This window comes from Artemia franciscana, chromosome 5 (assembly GCF_032884065.1).
Source record: "Artemia franciscana chromosome 5, ASM3288406v1, whole genome shotgun sequence".
Classification (NCBI taxonomy): Eukaryota; Metazoa; Arthropoda; class Branchiopoda; order Anostraca; family Artemiidae; genus Artemia; species Artemia franciscana.
The window spans coordinates 23619640-23637892 of record NC_088867.1 but is presented as its reverse complement, the minus strand read 5'-3'; the positions used below and the strand labels follow the sequence as shown (position 1 = coordinate 23637892).

The following is an 18253-nucleotide window of genomic DNA, read 5'->3' as shown; positions in this document are numbered from 1 at the left end:
AAAAAGTAGCATTTTAAGAAAAGCAGTACTTTTTGAAAACAAATGTACTCTTTCTTCCAAAGGTGATCTAGTTGTATTTTTTCATAAATATGTTATCGGATTACCTTAAATTTTGTATCTGTGAGCTATTCAAATGAAGACAGCTATACAAAATTACGAAACATCTAAATGTCTAAAAACATTTGTTTTTGATATGTTATTCAAAACTTCCAAAAATTATTTCAAGGTGTTTCAAGCGGGATCACACGAGCATAAAATAAATTATTGTTAGTAAGAATCTTCAAGCCCGGCTTCATTTTCCAGACACCTGGGGCTTCCGGACAGTCAAGCCAACCCTTCCGCATTTTCATGATAATTATGATAGCTAATGTCACTGTCTACCAGTATTTCCTAGATGTCCCTTTCAAATATCTATCTTTGCTTCACAGTTGCAACTGTCAATCAAAGCCAGGCTTCACCTTTCGGATTCCAGACAGCCGTTTTTGTCAAGATCTATTTTTCCTTGGGCACCATACACGGCGCGTCTCGAGTACAAACTACGGCTGCGGCAGTGCAGAACGTCTTCTTGCACCTTCTTACTCATATTTGAACTATGTTTTCGAACCAGTTTTACTATAGCTGTCCAGTTTATCAAGTTGCAGTTGCATTGCATTACACACTGCATACAATTCGAGAGTAGTTTACGCTAGTTTCGAAAAGTCTTTATCTTTCAGTGAACTGAGCTTAGTGAACTGAGGTAGTTTTTATAGGCAAAGATTTCCGAGGCTAAAGGTTTTTTCTAGCGGAAAACAAGAGAAAAATACACTCGGATTTAAGCAGTGCGTAAAGCATGTGGTCGAAAGCAGGACTATTATTCGACTCATCTAGCAAAACTAGACAGTAAAGAAGCTTTAAAGGTACAGTAAACTTGACTAGGCAACTTTCGGCCATCAAAACGGCCTGAGGGGCTTAGATAAATGTACAGGGACTTATTGTCGACAGGATCCCCCTTCTTTGTTATCTCGAAACCCCTCCTTATTGTTCCAAGAGCTAGCTGGCAGGCCCTTGCCCCTTATGCACTGTAATTATGCACTTATGTACTGTAAAAGTTCGCCTTTTTACGTGTAGACCATAGTCAAACGTCTCACCGGTAAAACGGTGTGGGTTCGATTCCTAGTTGCGGCACACAAACCTTTTGCTTTTTTTTCTACTAAACCAAAAATCGAATTTTCGGAAACTGCCCGGAAACTGCATTGGTCGTAACTAGAATTTTTGTTACTCTCAATATCGACTCAGGGTACATTCTTGATATGTCAGCTAGCTCCCCGAGTCAACTTTGAGTCAAGTTTACTGTTCCTTTACGGATGCCCAGCTTTTTTTTATCCAAATCACTGGTTTATTAGAGATCATTTTCTATTGTACCTAAGATCATTTTCGAAAAAAATAAGAATGACTCTTGAATCAGTCGCAAAAATCTATTTCCACTTTCTCATTTTGATCGACGCCAGTTGCGTTGCTACAAAAGAGATTTACTTTTGTGGATCTCGATGCTCCCTTCCACTTCTGGAATGAAAGACGAAGACTGTCATCTATTTTCCAGGAGTTGCTGCTTCCAGCATCGGCGGAGCGTCTGATCACATATTGCTTTGCAAACATCAGTGCACTCACAGTTTCAGTTTGGAGACGATTTCTAATTTTTGTTTTCAAATTGTTCAAAATAGAAAATTGCCTTTCTGCGCTTGCGCTGGAATGAGGAAGAGGACACAATGTCAACATGAACTTGGAAATTCCAAATATACTGGCCTAGATATGCAGTCCTTGACGTCTCTCAGCTGCTTCCAAAAGATTCCAGGATCATCGCTGGGTTCAAATTTCGGGAGATCCTCTTTACTGTCGGTCAGCTTAGTCCACTGAACTTCCAGCTTATCTCGTAGAGTGTCACTTTCAGCTTCGCTGTCGCCAAGCAGGTTCGGGTAACGGATCATGAGTGGAACAATAGTATCTACTTTTCCAGAAACGGCCACGGTAGGATCTATACAACGAAGGTTCACCAATGTTTCATCTTTGTAATCAATTCTTGTTGATACCTGCAAGCACATTTCGACGAGAAAGCTCAAACAGTTTGTATGGATTGTTTGCACTTGCTGCCTATTCAGCTGACCTGCGCTAGACGATGTAGTGATATAGTTCAGGGTGTTCGGCCCAAGCTTGAGCTCCTCCAGTTTTAGGAAATTTGGTGGAATTAGTTGGACCCTGAATGGATCTCCTGCGATTGCTATTGCTTCTTTTGTCACAAAGCATCTCAAAAGAGCAAGATAAGTCACTCTGGAACTCTGCTAGAGCCTATGATTGCGAGTTTTACTGCTCTGGAACTCTATATTCAGTTCGTTTACCTTTTCAAGGACAAAGGCAATAAAGTACAGGTAACCTTTAATCTTTGGGTCCTTCATACAAGCCAAAATCCGACTTGTCTATTCTTTCGAAGATTTGTCTCCTGCTGCATCACCTTCTCCGTGGCTTGCGAAGAACCGCATCAGTGCACTCCACTGTTCTAGGATTCTCTTGACAGAGGCTTCCAATGATAGCCATCTTGTGTTTGCCACTTGAAGTAGGCGGTGGCTCTCTACACGTGCAAATTTCTTGACACTTTTTCAACTCGTCCTGGCGCTTTGGGCTGCTTGCAATATAGTTTACAAAGTCGTGAATGAATACTTCCAAGCCCTCTGGTAGCTTTTTGGTGGCGTATGTTGCACATAACGCGAGCGAGTTACTTGTACAACCAAGAATGAACAAATTTGGTACTTCCTCTTTAAGCAGCACCCCTAGTCCTTTCACAGACCCAGTATTCACACTAGCATTATCGAAGCCTATACCCATTAAATTTTGTATAGGTATACCAAGGTCCGAAAGACATTTCATAATCAGGTTCTTCTGGCCGGCACTTGACGCGTCGTGCACGTCAACAAGACCCAAAAAATCTTCACGAACATTGTAATTAGCATCCACATACTTTGCAATGATGACCAAAACTTTGGCCCATGACTTGTCCGTAGATTCATCTACAATAATGGCGAACTTGTTATTCTTTAACCAATTTGCAAGATGCACTTTTTCCTCTGTGGCAAGAACATTCTTGATTATTCCAGTCGTCTTGGTTCTCGACGAGGCTAATGCTTGGCAAACAGCATCATTTGGGAAACATGATTTCATGACTTGTAGCAATGAGTCAGTTTTTCTTATAGAAATATCCTCTTTAGCAACCCAACCTGCCAGGCGTAACTCAGCATCTTTAACTGAATCGTCAAAAAACTGCTTCTTCTGCACTTCCGGTGTTTGCACAAACTGGTCAACAGGCACTGTGCATTTCATAGTCTGCACGTTTTGCTTGTGAAATGTAGACTTGACATGTCTCTTGATATTGTAGATACTTCCTCGAATATCTTTCTTGCATAAATTACAATGAGCATGCTGACTTTTCATATCAGATTTACTAATAAACCCGCCTAGTTCAGGATCCATTTTCCACTTATCACAGAATTTATTTCGATTTTTGATTTTTCTGGGCTTGTTGGATATTTTCGGCTTCTTCTGGTTAGTACTCGGTTTGTTTGGCTTCAGACTACTCTTGTGTTTTCTCGCTTCTTGATTATCAGTTGAGCTAGATTCGGAGGTTTCTTCATCATCAGATGATTCAGAAGAGGAAGGGGAACTGTCGAGTTTTACAACTGATTCAGAATCAGAAGACGAATCGGATTTATTCTTGTTCTTCTTGACTAGGAACTGAGTCAATGTACTTTGTTTCATGGCTGCAAAAAAAGAAAAAACACATTTGAACAACCATTTGTCAATGGCTGAAAATTAACGGGATCAAAATTAAAAGAACAGATTTTTGTTATTTAGATTGAGATTGATAGACAGGGTCTCAAGGTTTGTAGGCCTACCACAACATATGCAGCATTTGTTTGTTAAATATTAATATACTGGGAATTTTTAGTTTGAAACAAAACCATAAAACCATGTAAAAATTACAGAAGCCTTAATAACAACTTTGGCACCCGTTTCTAGGTGGCATTAGTAACAGCAACAGAACTTACAAAATCTCCACTTTAAGTATTTTCTAAGATTTCTGGTCCACCCCCAGCTGCTCCCCCCAATGACGCTGGATCGGGTTGAGATTTAAATGAGAGATCTGAGTTACGAGGTCCTTCTAAATATGAAGTTTCATGAAGATCCGATCACTCCTTCGTAAGTTGAAAATACGTAATTTTTTCTAATTTTTCAGAATTAACCCCCCCCCCCCCAATAGAGCGGATCCATTCCAATTATGTCAATCACGTATCTAAGACTTCTGCTTATTTTTCCCACCAAGTTTCATCCCGATCCCTCCAATCTAAGCGTTTTCCATGATTTTAGGTCCCCCCCCCAAACTCCCCCCAATGTCACAAGATCCGGTCGGGATTTAAAATAAGAGCTTTGAGACACGATATCCTTCTAAATGTCAAATTTCATTGAGATCAGATCACCCGTTCATAAATTAAAAATACCTCATTTTTTCAAATTTTCAGAATTACCCCCCCCCCAAAAAAAAAAATACACCAAAGAGAGCGGATTCGTTCCGGTTATGTCAATCATGTATCTAGGACTTGTGCTTATTTTTCCCACCAAGTTTCATCCCGATCCCTCCACTAAGTGTTTTCTAAGATTTTAGGTTTCCCCCTCCCAACTCCCCCCAAATGTCACCAGATCCAGTAGGGATTGAAAATAACAGCTCTGAGACATGATATCCTTCCAAACATCAAATTTCATTAAGATCTGATCAACCGTTCGCAAGTTAAAACAATTCATTTTTTCTATTTTTTCCGAATTAACAGCCCCCCCCCACCCCCGATGGTCAAATCGGGAAAACGACTATTTTTTAATTTGATCTGGTCCGGTCCCTGATAAGCCTGCCAAATTTCATCGTCCTAGCTTACCTGGAAGTGCCTAAAGTAGCAAAACCCGGACCGACCGACAGAATTTGCAGTTGCTATGTCACTTGGTTAATACCAAGTGCCATAATAAGGATGAATGGGCTTACGTTGTTATACCCAATGGGTTGCATAATGAAGAGGGTTTAAATTATTTTTTAACTCGTTATTTAAATTCACCCCTAGATTGATGCCCAATCAGTATATCATCCAATCTAGCAACAATTAAATTTGTTATTATTTTGAAAGAGAATTATAAATTTCAGTTTAATAGTGATTTATGTTTTATTTTAGGATTTGAAAATGAAGCTGAAACTAAGTAGTAAACAAAATGAAGGTACTAACCCCCCCCTTAGAAATCCTATACAGACCACTCGGTTAAGTCATGCCTGTGAGATGGAACAGTAGCGAACCCCTTCGCCGGCTCACTCCAATTTCTTTCTACTTTCGTAATCACGAATAATACAAATTCTCACCATGATTCACTGTCACTGACTGAGCGATATACACTGAATTCTTGATGGACGAGGAAATGGGCGGAGCTTTTATATGCACCAAGAATGTAGTAGCCAAATATTATTGAGTTGTGATTAAATTGCATAAATTTATATACATTGTTTCAAATAAAGAAAAGAACATCAAAAGTTCGAAAACAACAACAAACATTAAATGTCAAAAATGATAATTTGCCATTCGTGGCTAGTTTTCTAACAGCACAAGCATACAAAGCTTGGCACATGGGTCCGAGAGACTATATATTATAATAAGATACAAGTTATGGGGTCCATGGGGAGAATAGCAGCAGAAACATAGTATTCAAAAAACGCAGGCTCCATTTTTAGACAATCACATTTACTAAACATTTGGTAAAACAGAACTAAATGCAAAATACGTGGTATGGCTACACCACTATAAATCCTAACAAGAAAGGCTCTATTCAGATGGAATTGGGAACTTCGAATCGCACCATATGGACAACGGTTTTAAATCCCTGAACTTTCCCTAGAAGTTCCAACTTAATACCCTATTCCATTTTACAGACATTGTATATTCCGCAAACTTCAAAATTCCTTTGATTCATTCTCTGGTAGCAGTAGCAGCAGTAGTGGTAGCAATAGCAGAAGCAATCAAGGTTGCACGCAGTCATAGTCGCAGTTCCAAGTAGGTTCAGTCGCAACCGTAAGCAGGACCAGATGCAAGTAGTCACAATTACAGTTACAAGTAGTCACAGTCATAATCAAAAGTAGGTAGAGTCACAGTCGCAATTAGTCGCAGTTACAAGTACTAGGGTTCATCTTTTGATATTGTTTAGTATCCCCAATAATAGTCCAGGACTTTTAGGGTTTGACCCGGACAAAATTGCAATATAAACGAAAATGGTACCAAAATGATCAGAAAAAAATTCTGTACAACATACTAAAAGTCCCCATAAATCCGAGTGGGGCGAGTACCCGAAAAACAGGGGGAAAATGCGGGGGAAAATGGGAAAAATGCCGAACATGCCCAGAAAATAGTTTAAAGTGAGTTTTCTGGGGTTTTCACATACGCTGATTACGAAATTGACATCTAAATTTCAGTATAGAAAAAGAGTACCACGGAAAACGGGGGAAAAGGGGAAAGAGGGGAGAAAAGAGAAGAATACAGGGTAGGGGTAGAAAGCGGTTTGAAAGATATTTTCTGGGGTATTCCTATCTGGTGATTACGAAATTGAGAAATAAAATGATATAAAAAAATCGATTAACATAAAACGGGGAAATGGGGGGGGGAGGGGAAAAGGGAAATATACAGGGTAGGGGTAGAAAGCATGTGGAAATGTGTTTTCTGGGGTTTTTCTATCTGCTGATCACGAAACTGACCCCTAAAATGAAGGAAAGAAAACGAGAACCATGAAAACCGAACAAAACTGGAGGAAACAACGGAAAAGGGGAAGGGAGGCCTGACTCCTGAGCCAGCTGCTAATGGCTAATAAGTAGGCCTATGGACAAAATAACTCGCTTAAGTATCAAACTTGTACTTTCTTGAATCACAGACATTTCTTACAACCATTTGAATTACTAAACATAAAGAAAACAACCGCTTGGCAGTTATATATAAAATGGCTATTATATGTAAAATTCGCACTTTCGAAGGCAGCATAGTTGACTTGAAAAACACAGCATTGATATCACTAGTCGAGCTCCTCGTCTTCGACAATCTCGTTGTCCCTGTTCAAACAGTTGATACCCTAACATTCTCCGCACGCGAACGTACACGCTAATCCATTTTTCTTGCAGCTGCATCGCGAGTTCTCGCAGCCTGTCTTACAGTTGCATCTCACGACACTCAAAAGAGTCTGAGGTGCGGGCAACAAATGGGTCATCACAGGTGAGTATTTATGGTCTCTGAGGACCCAACCCCAGTCAGCCGGGTCGAGGTCAGCTGGTTCCCCTTTCCAACGGGATACCTGGAGGCGCACTCGCTGGGAGTGGAATGAAGCTGCAGCTTCGGTTGGCAGAAGCCTTTCAGGCTTAACAAACGCCGTAGTATTAGACGAAGAAACTTTTTCCAAGAAAATTCGATGTCGCAGCTTAGTGAGATCTTCGTTTGGTCGTGCTTTATACAAGCTGAGGAGAAGATATTCACCCGCTTTCACAATTTCATCTTTGGACGATGATTCATCCAGAAACACTTTGCATTTTTTTCTGAACACTTCGCTCTTCTTCAAAAGAGGTAGCACAGCTTGCTTTCCAAGTCCGAAAACTCGTGAGGTCGTGTCACATCCCAAGAGTGCGTGCCCTACCAGAAGCAGCCTGGATACTTCTCCCATTTTTTTTTGCACTTCGTTGAGGCACCAGAACCGTGTTATCGCTTCTTTTGCGTTCGTTGACGATTCGAAGTAAAGTGTTTTTGCATTAGGCGGGAGGTGATACAAGAGTAGAATCAGAAGGTCAGTGTCGTTGCCAAGAACTATTGTTTCAGAGTTTTCTGCTTTCTTTACGGCAGTCTTCACGATTAGATAGTCAGCATCGTCCTTCGCATGGACGACTTCAAATCCTTTGGCTCTGAGTTTTTCCCCGATGTAGCTTATAATTCGCTGTTTGTTCTGAGAGTTGCTCAAAAACTCTTCCTTCTTTTTCTGGAGCTTCATCCCTAAACTGAAATCGATCATTTGATACTGGCTTCCCTTACACCGTCGGTTGTGCGTAGCATCTTTCGTGGTTGGACCAGCGCTGTATCCATCGAAGACAACAGTAGGGGAGGTACAGCGTCGAGTAACGAAACAAACATAGCTGTCACAGATTGAATCATAAGTATCACCAATCTTCCAAGGTACTTGCTGAAGCAGCCAACCTCCGTCAACTACAGTGACACGATCTGACACTGGCAGGTGGTGAATCGAGTCCGTGTTCGCTTCTTTCCATATTGCTTTCGCTAGTGCAGGTTTGTCTGGCTGACGCATTATGCCAGGATTCTCAAACAAAGCGGGCGGATAACTGCACAGTTCGTAACGTAGAGTTTCTGCCATGTCATTTTCAGATGTATGGGCAGCAGTCGAAAGACGTTGAAAAAGCAGTGGAGGATCGATATGCAAAATCTCGCCATTTATCCTAATGTTCCCATCGGATGCCAGTGTAACGACTTTGTCTTTCTTCCTGAATGAAAAACTTTCGACGGATTGGCCATCCATGCGCTGGAGGATCAGCTCACCTACAGCTTTAGCATCCTCTGTATTGACGCCTTTATGGGCAATCAGCCCGGAACCTATACTTCTAAGCTCTGTGGAACTAGTGAAAGGAGAGTTCTCTAGAAGGAATTCAAGAAACGTCAGTAGATCCTTAGTATCTCTCTGTATTCGTGCTGCGGTTGCAGTAACGTGCTGTTCACTAGAACTGTACTCTAGACCCATCAGTTTCGACCCGTCATGTGTAAGCATCCACGCAGACTGGGGACTATTGGATCCGCTAGATGTCATTCCGTCAGGATAGGTTTTGTCGTCGGCACTGGAACTCCGCGGTGACTAGTCTACCTTGCTTCTCTTACTGGATGTCGAATTAGAACAGGATTATGTTGACGAACCCACGCGCTTGTCGATAACGGCGAGGAATACGGAATAATGTAATTTCAGTATTTTTCCGTATTTCTTTCTCGAATTTTTTTTTGCCTTTTCCGAACCTATGGGGTAGCCGAACCTCTATAGATCTCCTGTATTTGTTCTCGAACTTTGTTTTAGATGTCAATTTTATAATCAGCAGATAGAAAAACCCTAGAAAACACATTTCCACATGCTTTCTACCCCTACCCTGTATATTTTCCTTTTTCCCCTCCCTCCCCCCCCCCCCATTTCCCCGTTTCATGTTAATCGATTTTTGTATATCATTTTATATCTCAATTTCATAATCACCAGATAGGAATACCCCAGAAAATATCTTCCAAACCGCTTTCTACCCCTACCCTGTATTCTTCTCTTTTCTCCCCTCTTTCCCCTGTTCCCCCGTTTTCCGTAGTACTCTTTTTCTATACTGAATTTTAGATGTCAATTTCGTAATCAGCGTATGTGAAAACCCCAGAAAACTCACTTTAAACTATTTTCTGGGCATGTTCGGCATTTTTCCCATTTTCCCCCGCATTTCCCCCTTTTCCCCTGTTTTTCGGGTACTCGCCCCACTCGGATTTATGGGGACTTTTAGTATGTTGTACAGAATTTTTTTCTGATCATTTTGGTACCATTTTCGTTTATATTGCAATTTTGTCCGGGTTCGACCCTTTTTTGAGCTAAAAGTCCTGGACTATAACTTGCTCTGAAACATCCAACGTAAAACTCCAAGGTGTTCCTAGTATATTGCACATATGCCCTTTTGGCAACTTGTATACGCATAGTGCCTTTTGATTTAATTTTATATTCCTTCAACTGTCTCTGAAAAATGAATTTTAATGCATCTTTTTATTTAGTTTAACACCCTCCCGAAAATTTCCTGAAAATTTCACTATAATACCCTTTGCCTTAGAAGTTGTAGTATTTGCAGTAGAGGTAGCAGCAGAAGTACATATATAGTATCTTCTGGTTGATCAAAAATCCTCTTCGATATGCCTTGAAAGTTTCAATTTAATACTCTGAGCTGTTATTGGGATACAACTTATATAGTCTTTTGATGACCTGTGTCCACATAGTATTTCAAATGAAATCAGATCATGCAATGTGGAAGTAGGCTGTCAAAGAGCATACCGAGAATATCTCAGGAACGGCTCAGAGTGTTAACTTAAAACTTTCAGGGTATATTGAGTGATATGTTGAACTAACGAAAAGGCCCTTTGTGCACACAACTACTGCTACTGCCACTAGTGCTGCTATTACCAAGGCTAAGGGTATTAAGGTGAAATTTTCACAGATTGTTGAGGGGAGTGTTGAACTGAGTCAAAGCAAACATTGCTTCTTCTATTACTAATGATACTACAAAGCTACTATTGCTAAGGATGAGGATATTATGGTAAAAATTTTAGGGAATGGTAAGGGCTGGTGTTGAACTAAATCAAACACACTATGTGCATGTAGGTTGTCTAAAGGGCGCATCAGCAATATGTCAGGAACAGCTTAGAGCATTAAACTGAAGCTTTTAGAACATTTGAGGGGAATATGGAACTGAATCAAAGCACACTGTGCATACGCGGGTTACCAAAAGGATGTATAAACAATATCCCAGCAATGTCTAGAGTATTGAGCCAAAATTTCCAGGGCTACCAATATCAATGCTACAATTGTTACTACTTCTACTGCTACTACTAGTACATTTGAACTAACTCAATAATTTAAGAGTACCCAGGTTGTCAAGATGTCATAGGCAGAAAATCTTAGGACTGAAATAGAGTATTCGATTGAAAATTTCATGAAAATTTGATGGGGATGTAAAACTAAACTGAAACAAACTATATACATGCCGGTTGTCAAAGTGCGTAACATAAATATGACAGGAGGAGGTAAGGGTATTAAGTTGAAATTTTCGGGGCTACTACTATTACTACTGCTACTTGATTAAATCAAAAGAGTTCAACTACATCCAGGTTGTCAAAATGACAAAGATGCAATAATTCAGGCACTGAATAGGGTATCAAGATGAAGCGCTTAAGGGAAGGTGAGGGGTATGTAAACTAAACGAAAAGGCATTAGGTACATGCTGGGTGTCGAACGGTAGATCAACAATATCTCAGGAATGGCTAAGGGTATTAAGTTGAAACTTTCATTGATATTTTAAGCTGTCATAAAGCTAAATAAAAAGGTAATATATGCAAGCTGGTTGTCTAAAGAACTTACCAGCAATATCTCACGAACGACTGAGGGTATCAAGTTGAAGCTCTCCGGCCCACTACTAATACTACTATTACTACTGACCCAGATTAAAAGGATTTGAGTGCACAGAATAGGACTTACAAAATAGGACATTAAACTTTATTTGTCAGGGAAAAATGAAGGAGTGTAAAATTAATTCAAAAGGGATTATACGAATCTAGATTACAAAGGGGTGCATTTTATTTGTATGGTAGGTTTAAGCAAACTATTATCATTATTTTTAAGAAATTAAAATGAATTTATATGTGGTCTCATAACAAAAAGAGTCGATGTTTTCGTTAATAGGCTAACGTTAGAAGATTTTGTATTTCACATACCGTAGATCTTTTTGTAATTCTGCAGGAAAGAATTGCACCCTGACACTTCCACTCTTAGCATCCATAAGATATTTTTTTTTTAATATCGTTTTAATTTTACCTTTTACTGATTCAGATGTCATTCCTGAGATATTTCCCTCGATAATCTCTCCAATGAAAGGGCAGAAAAAATAAGCTGAAAACGTGACCGCAACTTCATAAGATCCATCACCTGACTGAGGCACTATCCTATCACCAACTTTCAAAAGGCGATCAATAGACACACATAAACCTAGTTCTGGAACAACCTAAAAAAGATATATCCTTTTACGATAAATTAAATGTAGCAGGGTATCTTTCTTAAATGTGAACATACTTGAGGCATTGGTTGGAAGGGGTTGGGGAGGCTAATGAAGATAAATGTTGGATTTTAAATTATAGAGTAGGACACAACTTTGAATATTGATCGAAAATGTATACACACAAATTAAGAATGCACGAGTAAAAGTCGGTAGAAACAACGACAGTTTGAACTGTGTGGTTAACTTTTTTTTCTTGTATATACTTCTTTTATTATTTTTACTCAAATTTTATGATTCATCTCAAAAAATGCAGGACGATGAATTTCAATTTATGTTATTTTTTTTATATCCAGTGTTTCATTTGATATCTAATTTATTTAAATGTATTGCATGTCTATTCATTCTACTTCCGACGTTGAAAGGCCCAGGGTTCAAACTGCTTCCTAAGAGAGATTTGACTACTTTCAAAAATGCTAGAAAAAAGCTTACCGTTTTTTATTTTGCATAAGAATAAAGATGAAAAAAACAAAAAAATTAAAAGGACTAAATAAGGAAAGTGTTGAATTATCTAAAGGGTCATAGAACAAGATTTGCGTAAATTTCCGCTTATTTTTACCGAGAAACTTCTTTTGTGGATTTAAAAAAAAATTATTTGTTCATTTTTAACTGACTTAATCTTTACCATTGGTTAGGAAAAGAATATTTTAAATGGATTCTGTATAAATAGCGACCTAGACCACTGCCTTTCCATCACAAACATAAAAAAAGAAGAACAATAGGGAATTATTTTCGTAAGACAGTGGAATTCTAATTTGAATGAATATTTCGGCCTTATGTACAAGGGCCGTCCTCAGAAAAACATAAATATAGAAAAGAAAAAGACTTAGAACAACATACGACCAATAAAACTAAAATCAAAAATTTAAAATAAAAAAAGCCTGAAGACCAAAATCCGAGTCTATGTGGCGTATATCCGCTTCATTTTGTTATATGGGTGAGAAACTTGACTGATAAAGGCAGAAGAACGCTCACTTGACATCTTTGATCGGAAATGCCAAGGAGCCATTTGTCGCCTCAAACTTAGCCATAGGATAAACAACGACCGTTTCATGCATAAGTATTCGTTATCCACAATCGTCAAGAGTAGAAGGCTCAGGTGGCTTGCGCACGTTATGGGGTATCCAAACATGTAACTGACCCGCCAGTTCCTTGAATTAAAACCCGCCATACCAGCGGAGGAATCAGCAAAGATGGGGAACTAAATCACGGCGTGCCACAGTAAAGAAAGACCTGGAGTCTCTGGGCGAATCCCATAAGTACAGACATAAATGAGACAAATTGTGGCTGGATGTCGTTCCTCTTCAAACAGAAAATCGAAGACAGTGACAGAATGTGGTCCAACACATCCATGGCACCGAGTTGATCTGAACAGCCTGTACCTCGACTTTTAAATCAATTGCAGGACGATTTTCGGAAACTAAAAACAAAAGCCAACTTCACTGAAAATGCTCAGATTCAAAAAATCAATCCTGTCAACTAGTAGAAAATGTTGTCTGGTTTTAGCATAAAAAAATACCAGGCTGGGTTTTAACAATTTTTGAATCCAACTATTTTTCTGATATTGTAAATTTCAATTAGTAATCAATAAATCAAGTAATAATGTCAATTTGCTGGGGTAAGCCGTCAGTACTTCTATGTCTTTTTTATTTAAAGCTCATCTTACAATATCATTTAGCGTTGGACTTAGGATCGACCGACCTACGTCAACCGAAAATTCACATGGATCCCTCCTAATATAAGAGCTAGCACTTCTTTCTTGTAAATCTGCAAATAAGCTGATCAGAGCATTTGACCAGGCGGCATGGCGATACAGTGAATTGTTAGTAGTAGCAATAATAATCTATCTTCTCGGTTCATTTTTGCAACAATTTTTAAATTAAATTATCTTACGAGCCAGAATTTAACAGTCGGAAGCTAGATTTGAAAAAAAATTCAGACCTTTAATGGATAATATTTAATATTAATTTTTAGCACCAAATTTGAATTATAACTATTACGATTTTTTTTTTAACAGCGTTTGAATCTGGCTGTTATTTTTTTTTAACATAATTTTAATAACCTCACAATTTTTTCAATTGACATAGCTGATAAACTCATTATTGGTAAGGTCTTTCTGATTAAGCCAAATTGATTAGCTCCACTTTCTTATTAGCTCCTAATTTTATGCCTCAATGAACCAGATATATCTTTAACTAATATAAGCTTTTCTAAAGTAAATATCAATATCAAGTACTATAAAAAACTTTTACCACCAACATATTGGGCTATAGGTCAAAAAACCACTTCTCTGTGCCAACACATTTATTACTGAATATTATAGTCTTTTAGAAGTCGATTCAACTAAATCCGTCCTGGAATTAATTAAATATAAAAAACAATATTTTTAACTGCAAGTAAGGAGCGATATTAAAACTTAAAACGAAAAACATTATTCCGTATATGAAAGGGGTTGTCCCCTCCTCAACACCTGGCTCTTTACGCTAAGTTTGACTCTTTCTCACGACACTACTTTTTCAAGCAATAACAAGAGGTTAGAGCTCATATGCAACTTGTGACGATGCCGGAAGAGCCAAGAGCTCATATGTTATGAGCTCTAGCAAAATTCTAACAATCAATAGATTGATTTAAAAAGAAAATCAGAGGCTTAATGCCGGTTGGGATTTAAAAAAAAGCTCTGAGTCACGAGGTCCTTCTAAATATCAAAATTTCAGTAAGACCCGGTCACCCACTCGTAAGTCATAAATACCTCATTTTTTCTAATTTTTCCTCTCCCTTCAGCCCCCCCAAATGGTCGAATCGGGGAAAACGACTTTATCAAGTCAATTCGTGCAGCTCACTGACACGCCGACCAATTTTAATCGTCCTAGCACGTCCAGAAGCACCAAACTCGCCAAAGCACTGAACCCCACCTCCCAACTACCCTAAAGAGAGCGGATCCAGTACGATTACGTCAATCACGTATCTACGACATTTGCTTATTCTACCCACCAAGTTTCATCCCAATTTCTCCACTCCAAGCGTTTTACAAGAGTTCCGGTTTCCCCTCCAACTACCCTCAATGTCAGCAGATCCGGTCGGGACTTGAAAAATGAGCTCTGAGACATGAGTTCCTTCTAAATATCAAATTTCATTAAGATCTGGTCACCCATTCTTAAGTTAAAAATACCTAAATTTTTTAAAATTAACACCCCTCGGCTCCCCCAAGGAGATCAGATCCGTTCCAATTATGTCAATCACGTATCTATAACTTATGCTTATTCTTCCCATCAATTTTCATCCCGATCGCTCCACTCTAAGCGTTTTCCAAGATTTCCGGTTTCCCCCCTCCAACCCCCTATGTCCCCGGATCGGAATCAAATTGAAAATGGAGCATCTGAGACATAAGATCCTTCTATATATCAAGTTTAATTAAGATTAGAGCACCCATTCGTAAGATAAAGATACCTCAACTTTCACGTTTTCCAAGAATTCCGGTTTCCCCCTTCAACTCCCCCAATGTCACCAAATCCGATTGGGATTCAAAATAAGAGCTCTAAAGCACAAGATCCTTATAAGCATCAAATTTCATTAAGATCTGATCACCGGTTCGTAAGTTACAAATACCTCATTTTTTCTAATTTTTTCGTATTACTCCCCCCTCCCCAACTCCACCAAAGAGAGAAGATCCGGTCCGGTTATGTCAATCACGTATCTTGGACTTGTGCTCATTCTTCCCACCAAGTTTCATCCAAATATCTCCGCTTTAAGCGTTTTCCAAGATTTCCACTCCCCCCCCCCCAATGACACTGGATCCGGCCGGGATTTAAAATAAGAGATCTGAGTTACTAGGATCTTCTTAATATGAAATTTCATTAAGATCCGATCACTCCTTTGTACGTTGAAAATACCTCATTTTTCCTAATTTTTTCAGAACAAAAAATCCCCCCCAACTCCCCCAAAGAGAGCGGATCCGTTCCAGTTATGCTTCCCACCAAGTTTCATCCTGATCCCTCCACTCTAAGGGTTTTCCAATATTTTAGATCCCCCCCCCAACTACCCCCAATATCACCGGTTCCGGTTGGGATTTAAAATAAGAGCTCTGAGACACGATATCCTTCCAGAAATCAAATTTCATTAAGATCCGATCACCCGTTCGTAAGTTTAAAATACCCCATTTTTTCTAATTTTTTCGATTTAACCGTCAAACACCCTCCCTCCCCCCAGATGGTCGAATCGGAGAAAAGACAATTTCTAATTTAATCTAGTCTGGTTCCTGATACGCCTGCCAAATTTCATCAGCCTAGCTTACCTGGAAGTGTCTAAAGTAGCCAAACCGGGACAGACAGACAGACAGACAGACCGACCGACAGAATTTGCGATCCCTGTATGTCACTTGGTAGATACCAAGTGCCATAAAAAACTTTAGCGTAAAGAGAGAGGCGTTGAGGAGGGGGCAACCCCTTTCATAAACGGAATCTGTTCGTTTTAAGTTTTAATGTCGCTCCTTACTTACAGTAAAAAAACTTGTTTTTTATATTTAATTTTTGAACGTTTTCGAATTGATCCATGTTTCAATTTTGGCTCACCGGACAGGAATAATTGAAACAAAATTTGCATATGAATTTTTTTTCGGATAAATGACTTTCTCATAGTTTTGATCGAACGATTTTGATAAAAAAAAGGGGGTGGGGGAGGAGACCTAGTTGCCCTAAATTTCTGGTTACATAAAAAGGCAACTACAACTTTTTTATTTTTTTTAACGAACGTTTTTATTAGTAATAAATATACGTAACTTACGAATTAACTTAGGTAATGAAATTCTATATTTGTATATTTTTGTTACGTATTTGAGGGAGTTCGCCCCCTCATCAATACCTCGCTCTTTGCACTAAAGCTTGAATTTTGCCCCAATAATTTAAGAGTGACCCCTGAATCACATAGGCCGTAGAATAAATAGCTGAAATTACTAAAAATACTTTAGCGTAAAAAGCAAGGTATTGTGGAGGAGATGAACCCCCTTATTTAAGTAATAATTTCTGTTCTTCTTAGATTTTAATGCTGCTCCTTACTTCCAGCTGAATTTTTTTTTCTCATTATTTTTTTAATAATGCTAGAAAACCCTGCAGCCCCTTCATGGGAATTCTCTTCTCTCATGATAAATTTCTCCAAGGAACGATTCTCCCTGAACCCCCCCCCCCCCCGACCCGCCTCCCCTCCTTCAACACAAAAAATTTCCCCTAAAAACGTATGTACACTTCCCAATAACCCTTACTATATGTAAACAAAGATCAAAGTTTGTACCTTGCAGCCCCTCCCGAGGGGACTGTGGGGGATTAATTCGTCCCGAAAGACTTAATTATTAGGTTTTTCGACTATGCTGAACAAAATGGCTATCTCAGAATTTTGATCCGGTGACTTTGGGAAAAAATGAGCGTGGGAGGCGGCCTAGGTTCCCTCAAATTTTTTTGGTCACTTATAAAGGGCACTAAAACTTATCATTTCCGTTAGAATGAGCTCTCTCGCAACATTTTAGGATCACCTGATCGATACAATCACCCCTGGGAATAAAAAAACACACAAAAAAAAAAAAAATAAACACGCATCCGTGATCTGTCTTCTGGCAAAAAATATAAAATTCCACATTTTTTGTAGATAGGAGCTTGAAACTTCTACAATAGGGTTCTCTGATACGCTGAATCTGGTGGTGTGATTTTCGTTAAGATTCTATGACTTGTAGGGGGTGTTTCCCCCTATTTTCTAAAATAAGGCAAATTTTCTCAGGCTCGTAACTTTTAATGGGTAAGACTAAACTTGATGAAACTTTATATATTTAAAATCAGCACAAAAATACGATACTTTTGATGTAACTATTGGTATTAAAATTCCGTTTTACGGCTAGATTAAATATACATACCCTTTTTTCAATTTACTCGATTACATATTTTATGAACCTAGTCGATTTGTCTTCTAAAAGAAGGTATGTATAAATGGTAGCTTGAGATCTATCTTGCATTCAGCTCATCTGATCTCATTGGAAGATGATCTACTTTTTAGCAACCCTAGCGATTCCCATTTTTTTAATTTTTTTAATTCATTTAAAATTTCTCTACAATGTGAAAATGTTTGTGGCAAAATTCTCAAGCAGTGATTAATAAAGAGCATTGGCCCAACATTCAAGTAGATCAGTGCAGTTGACATATTCCTGAAATGCCACTATACTCAGTGCTTACTTTGAAGGTTAAGATTTGGCGTTGATGGATGAGGAAATGAAATAAAAAGGCATCTTTACCTATATAAAACTAATACTAAAGAAAAATAAAGGAAAATATCCATGAAATATCACTTGAA

The 18253-nt window shown here is 38.8% G+C and overlaps 1 protein-coding gene across 2 annotated transcripts in view; it reads right to left on the bottom strand.

Annotated features, from left to right (window-relative positions):
* LOC136027130 (uncharacterized) overlaps positions 1 to 18253 on the bottom strand; it is a 95309-nt gene that overhangs the window by 55465 nt on the left and 21591 nt on the right. For both annotated transcript variants that reach the window (XM_065704090.1, XM_065704091.1), the window contains exon 2: positions 11686 to 11872. In XM_065704090.1, coding sequence (XP_065560162.1) covers positions 11686 to 11872 — 187 coding nt within the window. The remainder of the gene's footprint in view (positions 1 to 11685; positions 11873 to 18253) is intronic.